We start from the raw sequence: 19,489 nt of genomic DNA, 5'->3' as shown, positions 1-19,489 counted from the left end.
ATATAATAACTCCATCATACACTCATAATAACTACATCATACACACATAATAACCAGCAGTATAAAGCATGTTCCCTGGGTGTGTGAGTTAAAGAATAATGGTGCATCAAAAATGGGGGAAAGAACTTGCACATCGCTCTGCCTAGGAGTAACAAAACCCTCAGGAAAGGAGGAAGCCAAGGCTTCAGATTCTGGAAAATGCTGGAGATATTATGGTGTAAGGTAGGGAGGGAGATAGTGGGTATTGCGATAGTTGTCTGCGTTGGTGTGTTCTCCTACCTGATCTCCTCATTGATGGCATCCAGCTGCTCCTGCAACATCAGAGCCAGAGTCTGTGCATCTGATTGGCCGCTGGGTGACAGGAGGACGGAGCTAACATCATCATCTAGGTCTGACTCAGCCTCCACGTCACTGCCCAGGAGGTGACTGACACTGCCACGTAGAGACGAGTATTCCTGCTCAAACACCGCACACACCTGTAGGGTAAGTACACAAACACACACACACACTGTTAGACACCGCACACACCATTACGATAGATACACACACACACACACACACACACACACGTTACACAAGGCATACACCTGTACGACAGTTACACAGTGCACACATCAGATTACACACAGTCTGCTCAGATACCCAAACAAATCCACACTCACACCTCATATATTTAAACACTTTATAAACACATTGATAAAGACATACCACTTACATCACACATACGTACGTCCAAGGTAGCAGGGGTCAGAGAGAGAAGCATTGGTTAGGTGAGAGCTGTATGTAATGAGGGACAAATGCAGTGTGTTAAGCTTAACAACCATCAGCCATATTACTGCCCTCATCAGGGCCATCAGATCATCAGCCATGAGGGAGAAGAGGGGAAGAGAGGAGGAAGAGAGGAGACACTAACAACAGGGAGGAGAGGGGGGCATATGTGGAGAGGAAGAGAGGATATGTGGTGTTTCATGACATAGCTTGGGATGGGCACAGAAATTGGACACATAGGCACAGGGGAGGGTACCAAGTTTGGCACAGGTGTGTGCGTGTGGTGTGTGTGTGTGTGGTGGGTGTGTGGTGTACGTGTGTGTGTGCTTGTGTGTATGTGGTTACCTTGTTGGGTTCGTTGCGTAGCGCTGCCAGGCGGCCCTTCTGTGCCCGTCTGATGACAGCAGAGCTGTAGTGTCCATCCTGCCCTTCTACCACTGAAAAACGCAGGTCACTGGCACTGCCCATGTGAGACCTATACACACACACACACATACAGAGAAAACCTGGTCAGTATAGGGTACTAGTATGGGGCAAGTGTGGGACTAGTGTGTGTGTGTGTGTAGTGTGTGTGTTAGTGTGTGTATGTCTGTGTACCGTGGGTGTGATCCATCTCCAAACACTCCACTCCGGCGTTTCAAGTGGTCGATTTCATTCCGCAGCTTCTCAATCTCACCAATCAGACGCTCCTGACGAAGAAAGGCATTGTGGAATGGAACAACATCAATGTCCAATCACAATATTTGTAACAGTTCAACTCTCATCCAATACATGTGACTATCCATAATTTGTCTGTCATGTTTGTGCGTGAAAAGTTTCAATTAATAGAACATTGGACGCATAGAGGGATGTGTGTTGTGTTGTTCATGTGTTGTGTTTCCAGGCCTGACTCACCCTGGTGTGTTGTTCATGTGTTGTGTGTCCAGGCCTGACTCACCCTGGTGTGTTGTTCATGTGTTGTCTGTCCAGGCCCTGACTCACCCTGGTGTGTTGTTCATGTGTTGTGTGCCTAGGCCTGACTCACCCTGGTGTGTTGTTCATGTATTGTGTGCCTAGGGCTGACTCACCCTGGTGTGTTGTTCATGTGTTGTGTGTCCAGGCCTGACTCACCCTGGTGTGTTGTTCATGTGTTGTGTGTCCAGGCCCTGACTCACCCTGGTGTGTTGTTCATGTGTTGTCTGTCCAGGCCCTGACTCACCCTGATGTGTTGATCATGTGTTGTGTGTCCAGGCCTGACTCACCCTGGTGTGTTGTTCATGTGTTGTCTGTCCAGGTCCTGACTCACCCTGGTGTGTTGTTCATGTGTTGTGTGTCCAGGCCTGACTCACCCTGGTGTGTTGTTCATGTGTTGTGTGTCCAGGCCTGACTCACCCTGGTGTGTTGTTCATGTGTTGTCTGTCCAGGCCCTGACTCACCCTGGTGTGTTGTTCATGTGTTGTGTGTCCAGGCCTGACTCACCCTGGTGTGTTGTTCATGTGTTGTCTGTCCAGGCCCTGACTCACCCTGGTGTGTTGTTCATGTGTTGTGTGCCTAGGCCTGACTCACCCTGGTGTGTTGTTCATGTATTGTGTGTCCAGGCCTGACTCACCCTGGTGTGTTGTTCATGTGTTGTGTGCCTAGGCCTGACTCACCCTGGTGTGTTGTTCATGTGTTGTGTGTCCAGGCCTGACTCACCCTGGTGTGTTGTTCATGTGTTGTGTGCCTAGGCCTGACTCACCCTGGTGTGTTGTTCATGTGTTGTGTGTCCAGGCCTGACTCACCCTGGTGTGTTGTTCATGTGTTGTGTGCCTAGGCCTGACTCACCCTGGTGTGTTGTTCATGTGTTGTGTGTCCAGGCCTGACTCACCCTGGTGTGTTGTTCATGTGTTGTGTGTCCAGGCCTGACTCACCCTGGTGTGTTGTTCATGTGTTGTCTGTCCAGGCCCTGACTCACCCTGGTGTGTTGTTCATGTGTTGTGTGTCCAGGCCTGACTCACCCTGGTGTGTTGTTCATGTGTTGTCTGTCCAGGCCCTGATTCACCCTGGTGTGTTGTTCATGTGTTGTGTGCCTAGGCCTGACTCACCCTGGTGTGTTGTTCATGTATTGTGTGTCCAGGCCTGACTCACCCTGGTGTGTTGTTCATGTGTTGTGTGCCTAGGCCTGACTCACCCTGGTGTGTTGTTCATGTGTTGTCTGTCCAGGCCCTGACTCACCCTGGTGTGTTGTTCATGTGTTGTGTGCCTAGGCCTGACTCACCCTGGTGTGTTGTTCATGTATTGTGTGCCTAGGGCTGACTCACCCTGGTGTGTTGTTCATGTGTTGTGTGTCCAGGCCTGACTCACCCTGGTGTGTTGTTCATGTGTTGTGTGTCCAGGCCCTGACTCACCCTGGTGTGTTGTTCATGTGTTGTCTGTCCAGGCCCTGACTCACCCTGATGTGTTGATCATGTGTTGTGTGTCCAGGCCTGACTCACCCTGGTGTGTTGTTCATGTGTTGTCTGTCCAGGTCCTGACTCACCCTGGTGTGTTGTTCATGTGTTGTGTGTCCAGGCCTGACTCACCCTGGTGTGTTGTTCATGTGTTGTGTGTCCAGGCCTGACTCACCCTGGTGTGTTGTTCATGTGTTGTCTGTCCAGGCCCTGACTCACCCTGGTGTGTTGTTCATGTGTTGTGTGTCCAGGCCTGACTCACCCTGGTGTGTTGTTCATGTGTTGTCTGTCCAGGCCCTGACTCACCCTGGTGTGTTGTTCATGTGTTGTGTGCCTAGGCCTGACTCACCCTGGTGTGTTGTTCATGTATTGTGTGTCCAGGCCTGACTCACCCTGGTGTGTTGTTCATGTGTTGTGTGCCTAGGCCTGACTCACCCTGGTGTGTTGTTCATGTGTTGTGTGTCCAGGCCTGACTCACCCTGGTGTGTTGTTCATGTGTTGTGTGCCTAGGCCTGACTCACCCTGGTGTGTTGTTCATGTGTTGTGTGTCCAGGCCTGACTCACCCTGGTGTGTTGTTCATGTGTTGTGTGCCTAGGCCTGACTCACCCTGGTGTGTTGTTCATGTGTTGTGTGTCCAGGCCTGACTCACCCTGGTGTGTTGTTCATGTGTTGTGTGCCTAGGCCTGACTCACCCTGGTGTGTTGTTCATGTGTTGTGTGTCCAGGCCTGACTCACCCTGGTGTGTTGTTCATGTGTTGTGTGTCCAGGCCTGACTCACCCTGGTGTGTTGTTCATGTGTTGTCTGTCCAGGCCCTGACTCACCCTGGTGTGTTGTTCATGTGTTGTGTGTCCAGGCCTGACTCACCCTGGTGTGTTGTTCATGTGTTGTCTGTCCAGGCCCTGATTCACCCTGGTGTGTTGTTCATGTGTTGTGTGCCTAGGCCTGACTCACCCTGGTGTGTTGTTCATGTATTGTGTGTCCAGGCCTGACTCACCCTGGTGTGTTGTTCATGTGTTGTGTGCCTAGGCCTGACTCACCCTGGTGTGTTGTTCATGTGTTGTGTGTCCAGGCCTGACTCACCCTGGTGTGTTGTTCATGTGTTGTGTGCCTAGGCCTGACTCACCCTGGTGTGTTGTTCATGTGTTGTGTTTCCAGGCCTGACTCACCCTGGTGTGTTGTTCATGTGTTGTCTGTCCAGGCCCTGACTCACCCTGGTGTGTTGTTCATGTGTTGTGTGCCTAGGCCTGACTCACCCTGGTGTGTTGTTCATGTATTGTGTGTCCAGGCCTGACTCACCCTGGTGTGTTGTTCATGTGTTGTGTGCCTAGGCCTGACTCACCCTGGTGTGTTGTTCATGTGTTGTGTGCCTAGGCCTGACTCACCCTGGTGTGTTGTTCATGTGTTGTGTGTCCAGGCCTGACTCACCCTGGTGTGTTGTTCATGTGTTGTGTGCCTAGGCCTGACTCACCCTGGTGTGTTGTTCATGTGTTGTGTTTCCAGGCCTGACTCACCCTGGTGTGTTGTTCATGTGTTGTCTGTCCAGGCCCTGACTCACCCTGGTGTGTTGTTCATGTGTTGTGTGTCCAGGCCTGACTCACCCTGGTGTGTTGTCCCTGTGTTGTGTGCCTAGGCCTGACTCACCCTGGTGTGTTGTTCATGTGTTGTGTTTCCAGGCCTGACTCACCCTGGTGTGTTGTTCATGTGTTGTCTGTCCAGGCCCTGACTCACCCTGGTGTGTTGTTCATGTGTTGTGTGCCTAGGCCTGACTCACCCTGGTGTGTTGTTCATGTATTGTGTGTCCAGGCCTGACTCACCCTGGTGTGTTGTTCATGTGTTGTGTGCCTAGGCCTGACTCACCCTGGTGTGTTGTTCATGTGTTGTGTGCCTAGGCCTGACTCACCCTGGTGTGTTGTTCATGTGTTGTGTGTCCAGGCCTGACTCACCCTGGTGTGTTGTTCATGTGTTGTGTGCCTAGGCCTGACTCACCCTGGTGTGTTGTTCATGTGTTGTGTTTCCAGGCCTGACTCACCCTGGTGTGTTGTTCATGTGTTGTCTGTCCAGGCCCTGACTCACCCTGGTGTGTTGTTCATGTGTTGTGTGCCTAGGCCTGACTCACCCTGGTGTGTTGTTCATGTATTGTGTGTCCAGGCCTGACTCACCCTGGTGTGTTGTTCATGTGTTGTGTGCCTAGGCCTGACTCACCCTGGTGTGTTGTTCATGTATTGTGTGTCCAGGCCTGACTCACCCTGGTGTGTTGTTCATGTGTTGTGTGCCTAGGCCTGACTCACCCTGGTGTGTTGTTCATGTGTTGTGTGTCCAGGCCTGACTCACCCTGGTGTGTTGTTCATGTGTTGTGTGCCTAGGCCTGACTCACCCTGGTGTGTTGTTCATGTGTTGTGTGTCCAGGCCTGACTCACCCTGGTGTGTTGTTCATGTGTTGTGTGTCCAGGCCTGACTCACCCTGGTGTGTTGTTCATGTGTTGTCTGTCCAGGCCCTGACTCACCCTGGTGTGTTGTTCATGTGTTGTGTGTCCAGGCCTGACTCACCCTGGTGTGTTGTTCATGTGTTGTCTGTCCAGGCCCTGACTCACCCTGGTGTGTTGTTCATGTGTTGTGTGCCTATGCCTGACTCACCCTGGTGTGTTGTTCATGTATTGTGTGTCCAGGCCTGACTCACCCTGGTGTGTTGTTCATGTGTTGTGTGCCTAGGCCTGACTCACCCTGGTGTGTTGTTCATGTGTTGTGTGTCCAGGCCTGACTCACCCTGGTGTGTTGTTCATGTGTTGTGTGCCTAGGCCTGACTCACCCTGGTGTGTTGTTCATGTGTTGTGTTTCCAGGCCTGACTCACCCTGGTGTGTTGTTCATGTGTTGTCTGTCCAGGCCCTGACTCACCCTGGTGTGTTGTTCATGTGTTGTGTGCCTAGGCCTGACTCACCCTGGTGTGTTGTTCATGTATTGTGTGTCTAGGCCTGACTCACCCTGGTGTGTTGTTCATGTGTTGTGTGCCTAGGCCTGACTCACCCTGGTGTGTTGTTCATGTGTTGTGTGTCCAGGCCTGACTCACCCTGGTGTGTTGTTCATGTGTTGTGTGCCTAGGCCTGACTCACCCTGGTGTGTTGTTCATGTGTTGTGTTTCCAGGCCTGACTCACCCTGGTGTGTTGTTCATGTGTTGTCTGTCCAGGCCCTGACTCACCCTGGTGTGTTGTTCATGTGTTGTGTGCCTAGGCCTGACTCACCCTGGTGTGTTGTTCATGTATTGTGTGTCTAGGCCTGACTCACCCTGGTGTGTTGTTCATGTGTTGTGTGCCTAGGCCTGACTCACCCTGGTGTGTTGTTCATGTGTTGTGTGTCCAGGCCTGACTCACCCTGGTGTGTTGTTCATGTGTTGTGTGCCTAGGCCTGACTCACCCTGGTGTGGTGGAACTCCTCCAGCTGTTTCTGGGAGTTCTCCAGATCCTGAATCAGGGAGTTCTGGAACCAACAGCAAGAGGATAAGACATCACTGTTCAGCTATAGTTTGGGAATCACTAGTTTAGAGGCCTGAGTACATCATATGTGTGTGTGTGTGTGTGTGTGTGTGTGTGTGTGTGTGTGTGTGTGTGTGTGTGTGTGTGTGTGTGTGTGTGTGTGTGTGTGTGTGTGTGTGTGTGTGTGTGTGTGTGTGTTGCGTGCCATGCCTTGTCCTCCAGTGCTGCCATGCGTTCTTTAAGGTGAAGCTGCAGTCTCTCGTTAGACTCAGTGAGCAGACGGTCTACTGTGTCAGACAAACGCTTGTTGTGTTCTTCATTCATCTTCTCTCTCTGACGTGCCTGAGAGAAGGACGGAGAGACAGAGAAAGGGAGTGAAAAAGAGAGAGAGAGGTTTAAAAGTTCATGACTATTGTCACCCACATACAGAAGCACTCCAAACACTCCATGAGCACAGCACCAGAAAACAGAATGAGAAAGGACTTGATTTGACAACATTGTATTATGCAGTCAGAGGAAACACTACGTTGACATCATATCTCAACCACACACACACATTCACAGCTGGTTCCTCATAGATCTACTTTAACTATACTCATGAGCTCACATACAGAGATAGAAACTAGACATGCGTGAATTATTCCAATTCTAAATATATCAGCCAGTCAGAGCTCTGTGGGGTAGGGAAACAGGCTGCAGCAGGAAATGTGTGGATTCGGCTCATATTTATAAAGCAAGGCATAGTGAGTGTGTGATACTCTAAATATGGAGTTGGTCCCCCCTTTGCTGCTATAACTGCTTCCACTCTTCTGGGAAGGCTTTCCACTAGATGTGCGAACATTGCCGTGGGGGCTTGCTTCCATTTAGCCACAAGAGCATTAGTGAGGTTGGGTACTGATGTTGAGCGATTAGGCCTGGCTCACAGTCGACGTTCCAATTCATACCAAAGGTGTTTGATGGGGTTGAGGTCAGGGCTCTGTGCAGGCCAATCAAATAATTCCACACCGATCTCGAAAAAACATTTCTGTATGGACCTCGCTTTGTGCATGGGGGCATTGTCATACTGAAACAGGAAAGGGCCTTCCCCAAACTGTTGCCACAAAGTTGGAAGCACAGAATCATCTAGAATGTCATTGTATGCTGTAGCGTTAAGATTTCCCTTCACTGGAAAAATAGCCCCAGACCATTATTCCTCCTCCACCAAACTTTACAGTTGGCACTATGCATTGGGCCAGGTAGCGGTCTCCTGGCATCCGCCAAACCCAGATTCGTCTGTTGGACTGCCAGATGGTGAAGCGTGATTCATCACTCCAGAGAACGCATTTCCACTGCTCCAGTGTCGAATGGCGGCGAGCTTTACACCACTCCAGCCGATGCTTGGCATTGCACATGGTGATCTTAGGCTTGTGTGTGGCTGCTCGGCCATGGAAACCCAATTTATGAAGCTCCCGACGAACAGTTCTTGTGCTGACGTTGCTTCCAGAGGCAGTTTGGAACTCGGTAGTGAATGTTGCAACCGAGGACAGGCGATTTTTACGCGATACACGCTACAGCACTCGTCGTCCTCTTCTGTGAGCTTGTGTGGCCTACCACTTCGCGACTGAGCTGTTGTTGCTCCTGGACGTTTCCACTTCACAATAACAGCACTTACAGTTGAACCAGGCAGGTCTAGCAGGGTAGACATTTGACAAACTGACTTTTTTGAAAGGTGGCATCCTATGACGGTGCCACATTGAAAGTCACTGAGCAGGTGGGCTTGCCTGATTTGCATGTTATTTTGGCATTCATATCTGTCACATATCAGTTTGCAAACAATGTAAAATATACATATATATTTGAGTTAATAAAGCTTCCCTACAAACATGGTCTCTTTTTTGTTTTCTTGAGTAAGGCAGCTCCAAAATGCAGGTGTTTCAGCCTAGCTCAGTGCTTTCTGTGGTGGTGGGGCAGCCAGCGGAAAATAAGGAGCTTAGGGGTAATGTTAATGGGAATGTTCTTTAGTTGCGCCGTGATTGGCTCAGTGTTCTGTCACTCATGGGGACACTACATCACTGCCAAATCTAAGGGTAGAGCTCGAAAATTCAAGCCCCTTGGGTGCTGCCATAGAGTTACATTAGAAGTGCCCATCCAAGTAGGCTCAAGGTCATTGGCCACAGATAAAAATGACTTCAAATCACGTTTTATCTACAGTAGCTTTGATTGGACTCAACATCATACTTTCAAAATCTTAGCTAGCAGTCATCATCATGAATCAAGTCCTTTTTAATCCTTGTCATAATAAGAGAAATAATGAAGATAAATTATAGATAAAACTTATCAGTGCTCATCGGCCATTGGACTTAAACATTACACATCAAGTTGGAAATAGCAAATTCAACAATGAGTGGTTTGGAAGGAATCAGTGGCTAACTGCAAGCATTGCTAAGCAATCACTAGTCTGCTATTCAGTGGAGTGGTTGTGTGGTCCCCATTCTGGGTTTAAGGGTCTATTTTCTAAGCTTAAAATGATAGACATTCAACATTAGCCATGCTGTCAATCCAGCATGATTTATGCCGCGCTCGAAACAACTGTTAACTTGGAACTGGGAAATCAGACTTCAGTGAGTTCAAGACAACTGGGAACTTGGAACTGGGAAATCAGACTTCAGTGAGTTCAAGACAACTGGGAACTTGGAACTGGGAAATCAGACTTCAGTGAGTTCAAGACAACTGGGAACTTGGGGAAAAAAACGAGATCCGACTGTGAACGGTCATCCAACTTGGAATTGTAAATTGGGAACTCGGGCCACTTTCTAGAGCTACGACCTGAAGATCACTGACATCATCATGATTCAACCTTGTTTTTTTCTGAGTTCCAAGTTGTCTTGAAAGCACTATAAATCCAGAGAATGCCAGACTTTGATGACAAAGGACCGCCACGTCACCTTCATGTTCAAGTGAGCACAGCACAACAAGGTGAGTCCAAAACTGTATTGTATACTGTAGCTAAGAAAGTAATACTTAGTGTATGTTGTGTAGTAAGCTGTTAGTAGCCCATGTGCCTCACCCTATTTTCCCCTCTTAATTTCACCTACTGTTCTGACTTGGTAGGAAACGGAGCCTATAACCTGTTTTCCAGAAATAGCCAGGTGTAGCAGTGGTAAGGTGTTGGGTCTGCTTGTTGGGACAGCTTTATGTAGGCCCTAACAGTTTGTGGGCACCGTTTGTCACCGTTATAATGCAATTAATGTATTGTTTAGTGTTGTGTTGTGTAGTGGCTTTGCTGGCATGCATCCCTCACTCTGGGGCTCCCGTGTGGCGCAGCTAAGGCACTGCATCTCAGTGCTAGAGGCGTCACTACATGTGTGTGTGTGAGGGAACATGAAGAGACAAAGTCAAGAGGCCAGGCTAATGTGAAGAGTCGGCCTACGCTGCACTCAGAGAGAGGTCAGAGAAAACCTGCAGGGCAAGACTACGCGCACGCACGCACGCACGCACGCACGCACGCACGCACGCACGCACGCACGCACGCACGCACGCACGCACGCACGCACACACACACACACACACACACACACACACACACAGCAACACACACAGCAACACACACAGCAACACACACACACACACACACACACACACACACACACACACACACACACACACACACACACACACACACACACACACACACCCTGCTCAGTTCCTGGTTCTTCTCCTCCAGTTGTGACTCAAGCTGTCTGAGTCGCTCCTCAACGTTGCCATGTCGCTCCTCGGCCTGCAGGGGGAGACACAGGACCCGACTCAATCAAACCTGCATTCCAGTATTTACACACCGAGCTCTTTTTCACATTGTCAAAAAACACTTATTGTTTTGGTTACTGTGAAATCCTACAACTATTATCAGATACCTTCCCCTTACAGCTAGATACCTTCCTGTTGTCAGAATAACAAGTGTGCGTGCATCAAGATTGCTGTGGTGGGTTCGATTGACATCCAGCCTCCGTATGTCTAGGACTGTGACTGTGTGTGTTGTTACCTTGGTGAGGGCTGCCACCCTCTGTGCCAACTCTGCCTCCACCTCTGGTAGTGTCTCAGCCTTCCTCATGGTCTGAGCCAGCCTCTGCTCTGCCAACTCTAACAACTCCTGCAGCTGGCGCACCTTCTCCTCACTCTGACAGAGGTAAAGGGAGAGAGGGAGGTGGAGAGAGGGAGAGGGAGGGAGATAGAGAAGGAGGGAGCGAGAGAGGTGGAGAGAGGGAGAGGGAGGGAGATAGAGAAGGAGGGAGAGAGAGAGGTAGAGAGAGGGGGAGGGAGGGAGATAGAGAGGGAGAGAGAGAGGTGGAGAGAAAGAGAGAGATGATCACATACATATTTAAGGTCATACAGATGTTTGGACTCAATGTCATTGGCATAACTCAAAATGTTGTATTTTTATTATCAGTGGTTACAAAAGCACTGTTTTCTCCATATACAATGAGTGTACAAAACATCAGGAACACCTGCTCTTTCCATGACATAGACAACTGTGGGAAGCATTGGAGTCAACATGGGCCACAATCCCTGTGGAACACTTTCGACACCTTGTAGAGTCCATGCTCTAATGAATTGAGGCTGTTCTGAGGGCAAAAGGGGTGCAACTCAATATGTTTTGTCGACATGCTACTCATATCAGCTGAACTGCTTAGTTCTCTGGTAGGCTTGCCGACTGCTGACCAAGCACTATAGGTTTGAGCACATGTCAGAGTTTACTGAAACCAAATCCCAAGCATTCATGTCTCTTCTATTTCTGTTACTTCACACTGTTACTTCTATGCAAGCTCAGACACAAGTCCCTGATACTAACTGGCGCGTGTGTGTGTGTGTGTGTGTGTGTGTGTGTGTGTGTGTGTGTGTGTGTGTGTGTGTGTGTGTATGTGTGTATGTGTGTATGTGTGTGTGTGTGTGTGTGTGTGTGTGTGTGTGTGTGTGTGTGTGTGTGTGTGTGTGTGTGTGTGTGTGTGTGTGAGAGAGAGAGAGAGAGAGAGAGAGAGAGAGATAGATGGAACATTAGAGGCCTGTCCCTGATGATGTCTCTGAGGTAGTAATGGATACTCTGTGTCAACCTCACATTCTCTGGCTTCAAGTGGAGATAAACTGAACTTCACCCTCAACTGAACGGTTGACGAACCATCATTCACCCCCGTCTGTGTGTGAGTCCCCTACCTCACCCCGTCCCCTCTTTATGTGAACCAGCATTGACCCCCTCCAGACTCCCCGAGATGTGTATGTGCTCGTATGTGTCATACATACCCATGCACAGTCGATGGTGACTTATTCAGCATGTGTGTGTGTGTTACCTGTCGGTGCAGAGAGTCCTTGGTAACCAGTTCGTTCTCCAGTTTGTCGTTGAGGTCGTGGATGTGTGTGGTTTCCCTCTGAGCGGCCAGGTAACGTTTTTCTAACGTTGTAATCCTCTCCTCCATATCCTCCCTCTGCGCCAGCCCCTACAACAGGCATATAGTAAGAGAGAAAATACAGTGTGTGTGTTCATACTAGGAAACATAACATAGAACCTTGCCGATTGACTCGGTACCGGTACCCCCTGTATATAGCCTCGTTATTGTTATTTTATTGTGTTACTTTTTATTATTTTTTATTTTATTTTATTTGGTAAATCTTTTCTTCACTCTTGTAAGTAAGCATTTCCCAGTAAGGTCTACACTTGTTGTATTCGGCACATGTGACGTTAGATTTGCCTATTAATTTGGACACTGGCAAGTTCTATACAATCAACAGTGTTTATGTTTATGAATGAGACATATCGATTCCCCCTTCTCTTTTCCTATCTCCTCAATTACGCTCACCTCTCTCTGTTCCCTCTGTTGTTTGACTGACAGCTCCTCGCTGCGACTCAGGTCTCGGCGAGTGTTGGCTAGCTCCGCCTCCAGCTCTGCCACGCGTGTACTGAGTGTGCCCGAACGCTCGCGGCTCTGAGCCAGCTCATGATTGGTCCGATCCAGAAGCTCCTGCAGCTCCACTGACCTGCTGCCATCGTCATGGGCGTCTATGGAACCGTTAGGTAGCCTCTGAAGGGTCACACACACACACACTTGTTTTTTCAGAGAGATAGATAGAGTAAGGGGAGTTTGCATGTTGTCATGAGGATGTTGTTTACACTTGAAGAGTGTTTCTTCTGCTAATGTTTGAGGTCTTAGTGAATCAGAAAGGCACCATTTGTGTGGTGTGTTTGTGTGGTGTGTTTGTGTGGTGTGTTTGTGTGGTGTGTTTGTGTGGTGTGTGTGTGTGTGTGTGTGTGTGTGTGTGTGTGTGTGTGTGTGTGTGTGTGTGTGTGTGTGTGTGTGTGTTGAGATGTTGTTTTGACGTTTCTCTCTCACCCCAAAGTAAAATGAATTATGTGGTGTTAATGAACCTTCAGGGAGACACATTGAGACAGGCAGCGTAGCGGGCAGCCCTACTATCAGGACCTCCCTCCCTCTCTCCTATTCATCTGTCTTCATACGCACAGACCCACATGTTGCCACTCAGACTCAGTATGACTCCAATTATTCGATTTTTCTCATTCATATCATAGCTAGAGAACATAAGAGTATCTGTCTGTCTCTGTCTCTTCCTGTAGAGTTCCCAGGGCCGCATTTCCCACACTCGGTTCTCTGACACCAAGGGGTGCACGTTTTGGTTTTTTGCCCTAAAATTACACAGCTGATTCCAAATATCAAAGCTTGATGATGAGTTGATTATTTGAATCAGCTGTGTGGTGCTAGGGCAAAAACCAAAACGTGCACCCAGGCTGGGCCCCAGGACCGAGTTTGGGAAACCCTGTCCTAGGGTGTGTTAGGCAAGGTCTATTAAAAAAAAATATATATATATATTTTATTTCACCTTTATTTAACCAGGTAGGCAAGTTGAGAACAAGTTCTCATTTACAATTGCGACCTGGCCAAGATAAAGCAAAGCAGTTCTACACATACAACAACACAGAGTTACACATGGAGCGAAACAAACATACAGTCAATAATACATTAGAAAAATAAGTCTATATACAATGTGAGCAAATGAGGTGAGATAAGGGAGGTAAAGGCAAAAAAAGGCCATGGTGGCGACGTAAATACAATATAGCAAGTAAAACACTGGAATGGTTGATTTGCAGTGGAAGAATGTGCAAAGTAGAGATAGAAATAATGGCGTGCAAAGGAGCAAAATAAATAAATAAATTCAGTAGGGGAAGAGGCAGTTGTTTGGGCTAAATTATAGATGGGCTATGTACAGGTGCAGTAATCTGTGAGCTGCTCTGACAGCTGGTGCTTAAAGCTAGTTGTAACGGCTTTCCTCCTCCTCTTCATCCGAAGAGGAGGAGCAGGGATTGAACCAAAATGCAGCGTTTGAATTCGACATAATATTTATTTACAAAACGGAAAAACACGACAACACTTTCACAAACTACAAAACAATAAACGACGTAGACAGACCTGGACGACGAACTTACATGAAACACGAAGAACGCATGAACAGGAAAACTGACTACATAAAAGAACGAACGTACAAACAAACCGAGACAGTCCCGTGTGGCGCGACAAACACAGACACAGGAGACAACCACCCACAACAAACAGTGTGAAAACACCTACCTTAATATGACTCTCAATCAGAGGAAATGAAAACCACCTGCCTCTAATTGAGAGCCATATCAGGTCACCCTTTAAACCAACATAGAAACAGAAAACATAGACTGCCCACCCAAACTCACGTCCTGACCAACTAACACATACAAAAACTAACAGAAAACAGGTCAGGAACGTGACACTAGTGAGGGAGATAAGTGTTTCCAGTTTCAGAGATTTTTGTAGTTCGTTCCAGTCATTGGCAGCAGAGAACTGGAAGGAGAGGCGGCCAAAGCAGGATTTGGTTTTGGGGGTGCCCAGAGAGATATACCTGCTGGAGCGCGTGCCACAGGTGGGTGCTGCTATGGTGACCAGCGAGCTGAGATAAGTGGGGACTTTACCTAGCAGGGTCTTGTAGATGACGTGGAGCCAGTGGGTTTGGCGACGAGTATGAAGCGAGGGCCAGCCAACGAGAGCGTACAGGTCGCAGTGGTGGGTAGTATATGGGGCTTTGGTGACAAAACGGATGGCACTGTGATAGACTGCATCAAATTTATTGAGGAGGGTATTGGAGGCTATTTTGTAAATGACATCGCCGAAGTCGAGGATCGGTAGGATGGTCAGTTTTACGAGGGTATGTTTGGCAGCATGAGTGAAGGATGCTTTGTTGCGAAATAGGAAGCCAATTCTAGATTTAACTTTGGATTGGAGATGTTTGATGTGAGTCTGGAAGGAGAGTTTACAGTCTAACCAGACACCTAGGTATTTGTAGTTGTCCACATATTCTAAGTCAGAACCGTCCCCAGTAGTGATGCTGGACGGGCAGGCAGGTGCAGGCAGCGATCGGTTGAAGAGCATGCATTTAGTTTTAATTGTATTTAAGAGCAGTTGGAGGCCACGGAAGGAGAGTTGTATGGCATTGAAGCTCGTCTGGAGGGTTGTTAACACAGTGTCCAAAGAAGGGCCAGAAGTATACAGAATGGTGTCGTCTGCGTAGAGGTGGATCAGAGACTCACCAGCAGCAAGAGCGACATCATTGATGGATACAGAGAAGAGAGTCGGCCCAAGAATTGAACCCTGTGGCACCCCCATAGAGACTGCCAGAGGCCCGGACAACAGGCCCTCCGATTTGACACACTGAACTCTATCAGAGAAGTAGTTGGTGAACCAGGCGAGGCAATCATTTGAGAAACCAAGGCTATCGAGTCTGCCGATGAGGATGTGGTGATTGACAGAGTCGAAAGCCTTGGCCAGGTCAATGAATACGGCTTCACAGTATTGTTTCTTATCGATGGCGGTTAAGATATTATTTAGGACCTTGAGCGTGGCTGAGGTGCACCCATGACCAGCTCTGAAACCAGATTGCATAGCGGAGAAGGTGCGTCGGGATTCGAAATGGTCGGTAATCTGTTTGTTGACTTGGCTTTCGAAGACCTTAGAAAGGCAGGGTAGGATAGATATAGGTCTGTAGCAGTTTGGGTCAAGAGTGTCCCCCCCTTTGAAGAGGGGGATGACCGCAGCTGCTTTCCAATCTTTGGGAATCTCAGACGACACGAAAGAGATGTTGGACAGGCTAGTAATAGGGGTTGCAACAATGTCGGCAGATAATTTTAGAAAGAGAGGGTCCAGATTGTCTAGCCCGGCTGATTTGTAGGGGTCCAGATTTTGCAGCTCTTTCAGAACATCAGCTGACTGGATTTGGGAGAAGGAGAAATGGGGAAGGCTTGGGCGAGTTGCTGTGGGAGGTGCAGTGCTGTTGACCGGGGTAGGGGTAGCCAGGTGGAAAGCATGGCCAGCCGTAGAAAAATGCTTATTCTCAATTATAGGGGATTTATCGGTGGTGACAGAGTTTCCTATCCTCAGTGCAGTGGGCAGCTGGGAGGAGGTGTTCTTATTCTCCATGGACTTTACAGTGTCCCAGAACTTTTTTGAGTTTGTGTTGCAGGAAGCAAATTTCTGCTTGAAAAAGTTAGCCTTGGCTTTTCTAACTGCCTGTGTATATTGGTTTCTAACTTCCCTGAAAAGTTGCATATCACGGGGGCTGTTCGATGCTAATGCAGAACGCCATAGGATGTTTTTGTGTTGGGGCAGAGGGTGGTCTTTTACAGGCGGCAACGGTGAGAGACTTGTTTTTAGAGAGGTGGATTTTTAAAAGTAGAAGTTCAAATTGTTTGGGTACAGACCTGGATAGTTGGACAGAACTCTGCAGGCTATCTCTGCAGTAGATTGCAACACCGCCCTCTTTGGCCATTCTATCTTGTCTGAAAATGTTGTAGTTAGGGATGGAGATTTCAGAGTTTTTGGTGGTCTTCCTAAGCCAGGATTCAGACACGGCTAGGACATCCGGGTTGGCAGAGTGTGCTAAAGCAGTGAATAAAACAAACTTAGGGAGGAGGCTTCTAATGTTAACATGCATGAAACCAAGGCTATTACGGTTACAGAAGTCATCAAAAGAGAGCGCCTGGGAAATAGGAGTGGAGCTAGGCACTGCAGGGCCTGGATTCACCTCTACATCACCAGAGGAACAGAGGAGGAGTAGGATAAGGCTACGGCTAAAAGCTATGAGAATTGGTCGTCTAGGACGTCCGGAACAGAGAGTAAAAGGAGTAGGTTTCTGGGGGCGATAAAATATCTTCAAGGAATAATGTACAGACAAAGGTATGGTAGGATGTGAATACAGTGGAGGTAAACCTAGGCATTGAGTGATGATGAGAGAGATATTGTCTCTAGAAACATCATTGAAACCAGGTGATGTTATCGCATGTGTGGGTGGTGGAACTGAAAGGTTGGATAAGGTATAATGAGCAGGGCTAGAGGCTCTACAGTGAAATAAGCCAATAAACACTAACCAGAACAGCAATGGACAAGGCATATTGACATTAAGGAGAGGCATGCTTAGCCGAGTGATCATAAGTGAGTAGTGAGGTTGGTTGGGGTCACGGCGATTCAGACAGCTAGCCGGACCATGGGTAGCAAGCTGGCAGAGGATGGAGGTCTGTTTTTAGCAACCTCGTGCGTTTCCATCGGTAGATTAGTGTGGTTCCGTGTGGTAGAAGGGACCAATCCAATTGGCAAAATAGATATAGTTATAGTGACCCAAGAAAATTGTCCGATAGACCTATTCAGATAGCAGCCAATAAGACAGCTAACGATTAGCGGGCTGCAGATGGGCGTTCAGGTAACGTCGCGACGGAGGTGCCAGTTGGATAACTCCCTCGGGCAGATAACGTCAGTAGTCCAGTCGTGAAGGCCCGGTGGGGCTCCGCATCGGCAGTAAAACGGGTCCGGATAGGTGATTGTAGCCCAGGAGTGGCTGATGGAACTCTTCAGCTGGCTAGCTCCGGAATAATTGATGTTTGCTCCGGGACCGACGTAAGCCAATAGTCACTCGGATAGCAGCTAGCTAGCTGCAAGATCCAGGTGTAAATGTCCAGAGCTTGTGGTAGAAATCCGGGGATATGGAGAGAAAATAGGTCCGGTATGCTCTGGTCTGAGTCGCATTGTACAAAACTGGCGATAGCTTTTCGAGCTAAAGGATAGCTGATGACCGCCAACCATGGTTAGCTGAATACTAACGTTAGCCAGTGAACTGGCTAGCTTCTGGCCAGCTTCTGTTGTGGATTTCAGATCTGAGGTGAATAATACTTTTTTTTTTTTTAAACATACCAGGAGCTGCCAGTCTGTCGGTAGGTATTAAGCTAAGGGTTAGGAAGGAGGTAAGGGTTGTGGTGAGGGGAAGCGTGTGTAGCTGGGTGGGGGTTAGACTACAGTGTGTTGACAGGGCTCTGGAGCAGTGTGGCGCTGTGAAATAGGGGGAATCCGGACAAGGCTGCAAATCTCTCTCTCTCTCTCTCTCTCTCTCTCTCTCTCTCTCTCTCTCTCTCTCTCTCTCTCTCTCTCTCTCTCTCTCTCTCTCTCTCTCTCTCTCTCTCTCTCTCTCTCTCTCTCTCTCTCTCTCTCTCTCTCTCTCTCTCTCTCTCTCTCTCTCTCTCTCTCTCTCTCTCTCTCTCTCTCTCTCTCTCTCTCTCTCTCTCTCTCAGCTCTTAGGGTGCAGGCTTTTCCTAGAGGGAGGTCTAGACTGAGTGACTCGCTGCTAAAGAGGCTGAAAACAGCTACCTTCTACCCTACCAGTACGCTGCTGGCACCCTGTGTGAGGAGAACGAAAGGGGCAAAGGGACCACTTCTCTCAACTTGTCACAACTGTGGAGTCAACCTGGGCCACCATCCCTGTGGAACACTTTCGACACGTTGTAGAATCCATGGCCCAAGGAATTGAAGCTGTTCTGAGGGCAAAAGGGGTGCAACTCAATATGTTTTGTAGACATGCTACTCATATCAGCTGAACTGCTTAGTTCTCAGGTAGGCTTGCAGACTGCACTGTTCTACTGTAGCACTCTTAACCAAAGAAAGAAACAACTAATTATCTTATTATGATTATAAAGCATTATAACAGAACCCATACATCCCAGGTAAACTTCCAACCATGTTTCTAATGCTCAATAAATCCTCTGTCCAGAGAATTAGGTCATCTGACCCTCTTGTGGGATTTCTGACCAGGCACAAACTGTCCTCCATGTTTAATTACATAAAGCTTCATTATTCCCCATGGACAGACATAGACAGACACAGACAGGGTTACATAACACGTGCTCATTTCAGAGAATAATACTAGGAGAGGGAGAGAAGACGGGGCTCTTTGGTAGTACAGTAGGGCTCAACTGCATTGCAATCATCACAATGACAAAAGAGCTTTAAACCACAGAGTAGATTCTGCATTTAGCCTAACTCATCAGCAATGTGTGTGTGTGTGTGTGTGTGTGTGTGTGTGTGTGTGTGTGTGTGTGTGTGTGTGTGTGTGTGTGTGTGTGTGTGTGTGTGTGTGTGTGTGTGTGTGTGTGTGTGTGTCTGTGTGTGTCTGTGTGTGTGTGTGTGTGTGTGTGTGTGAGAGCGCGTGTGTGAGAGAGAGAGCGAGACAGAGAGAAAGACAGATAGACAGAGAAAGAGAGAGGAGGGAGACAGAGAGAAAGACAGATAGACAGAGAAAGAGAGCGGGCGAGACAGAGAGAAAGACAGATAGACAGAGAAAGAGAGAGAGCGATACAGAGAGAAAGACAGATAGACAGAGAAAGAGAGAGGAGGGAGACAGTGAGAAAGACAGATAGAAAGACAGAGAGAGGAGGGAGACAGATAGAAAGACAGAGAGAGGAGGGAGACAGATAGAAAGACAGAGAGAGGAGGGAGACAGATAGAAAGACAGAGAGA

General features: G+C 48.3%; 1 protein-coding gene across 1 annotated transcript in view; it reads right to left on the bottom strand.

Annotated features, from left to right (window-relative positions):
* ppfia4 (PTPRF interacting protein alpha 4) overlaps nt 1–19,489 on the bottom strand; it is a 115,626-nt gene that overhangs the window by 11,827 nt on the left and 84,310 nt on the right. Inside the window, exons 6-14 of the mRNA XM_039015337.1 lie at nt 12,473–12,694; nt 11,966–12,112; nt 10,666–10,800; nt 10,321–10,404; nt 6,858–6,989; nt 6,589–6,651; nt 1,366–1,457; nt 1,114–1,243; nt 280–458 (exon numbers count right to left, since the gene is read on the bottom strand). Of these exons, the coding sequence (XP_038871265.1) occupies nt 280–458; nt 1,114–1,243; nt 1,366–1,457; nt 6,589–6,651; nt 6,858–6,989; nt 10,321–10,404; nt 10,666–10,800; nt 11,966–12,112; nt 12,473–12,694 (1,184 nt within the window). The remainder of the gene's footprint in view (nt 1–279; nt 459–1,113; nt 1,244–1,365; nt 1,458–6,588; nt 6,652–6,857; nt 6,990–10,320; nt 10,405–10,665; nt 10,801–11,965; nt 12,113–12,472; nt 12,695–19,489) is intronic.

This window comes from Salvelinus namaycush, chromosome 20 (assembly GCF_016432855.1).
Source record: "Salvelinus namaycush isolate Seneca chromosome 20, SaNama_1.0, whole genome shotgun sequence".
Classification (NCBI taxonomy): Eukaryota; Metazoa; Chordata; class Actinopteri; order Salmoniformes; family Salmonidae; genus Salvelinus; species Salvelinus namaycush.
The sequence above is the reverse complement of the archived record's forward strand: the minus strand, read 5'-3'. Positions and strand labels throughout refer to the sequence as shown.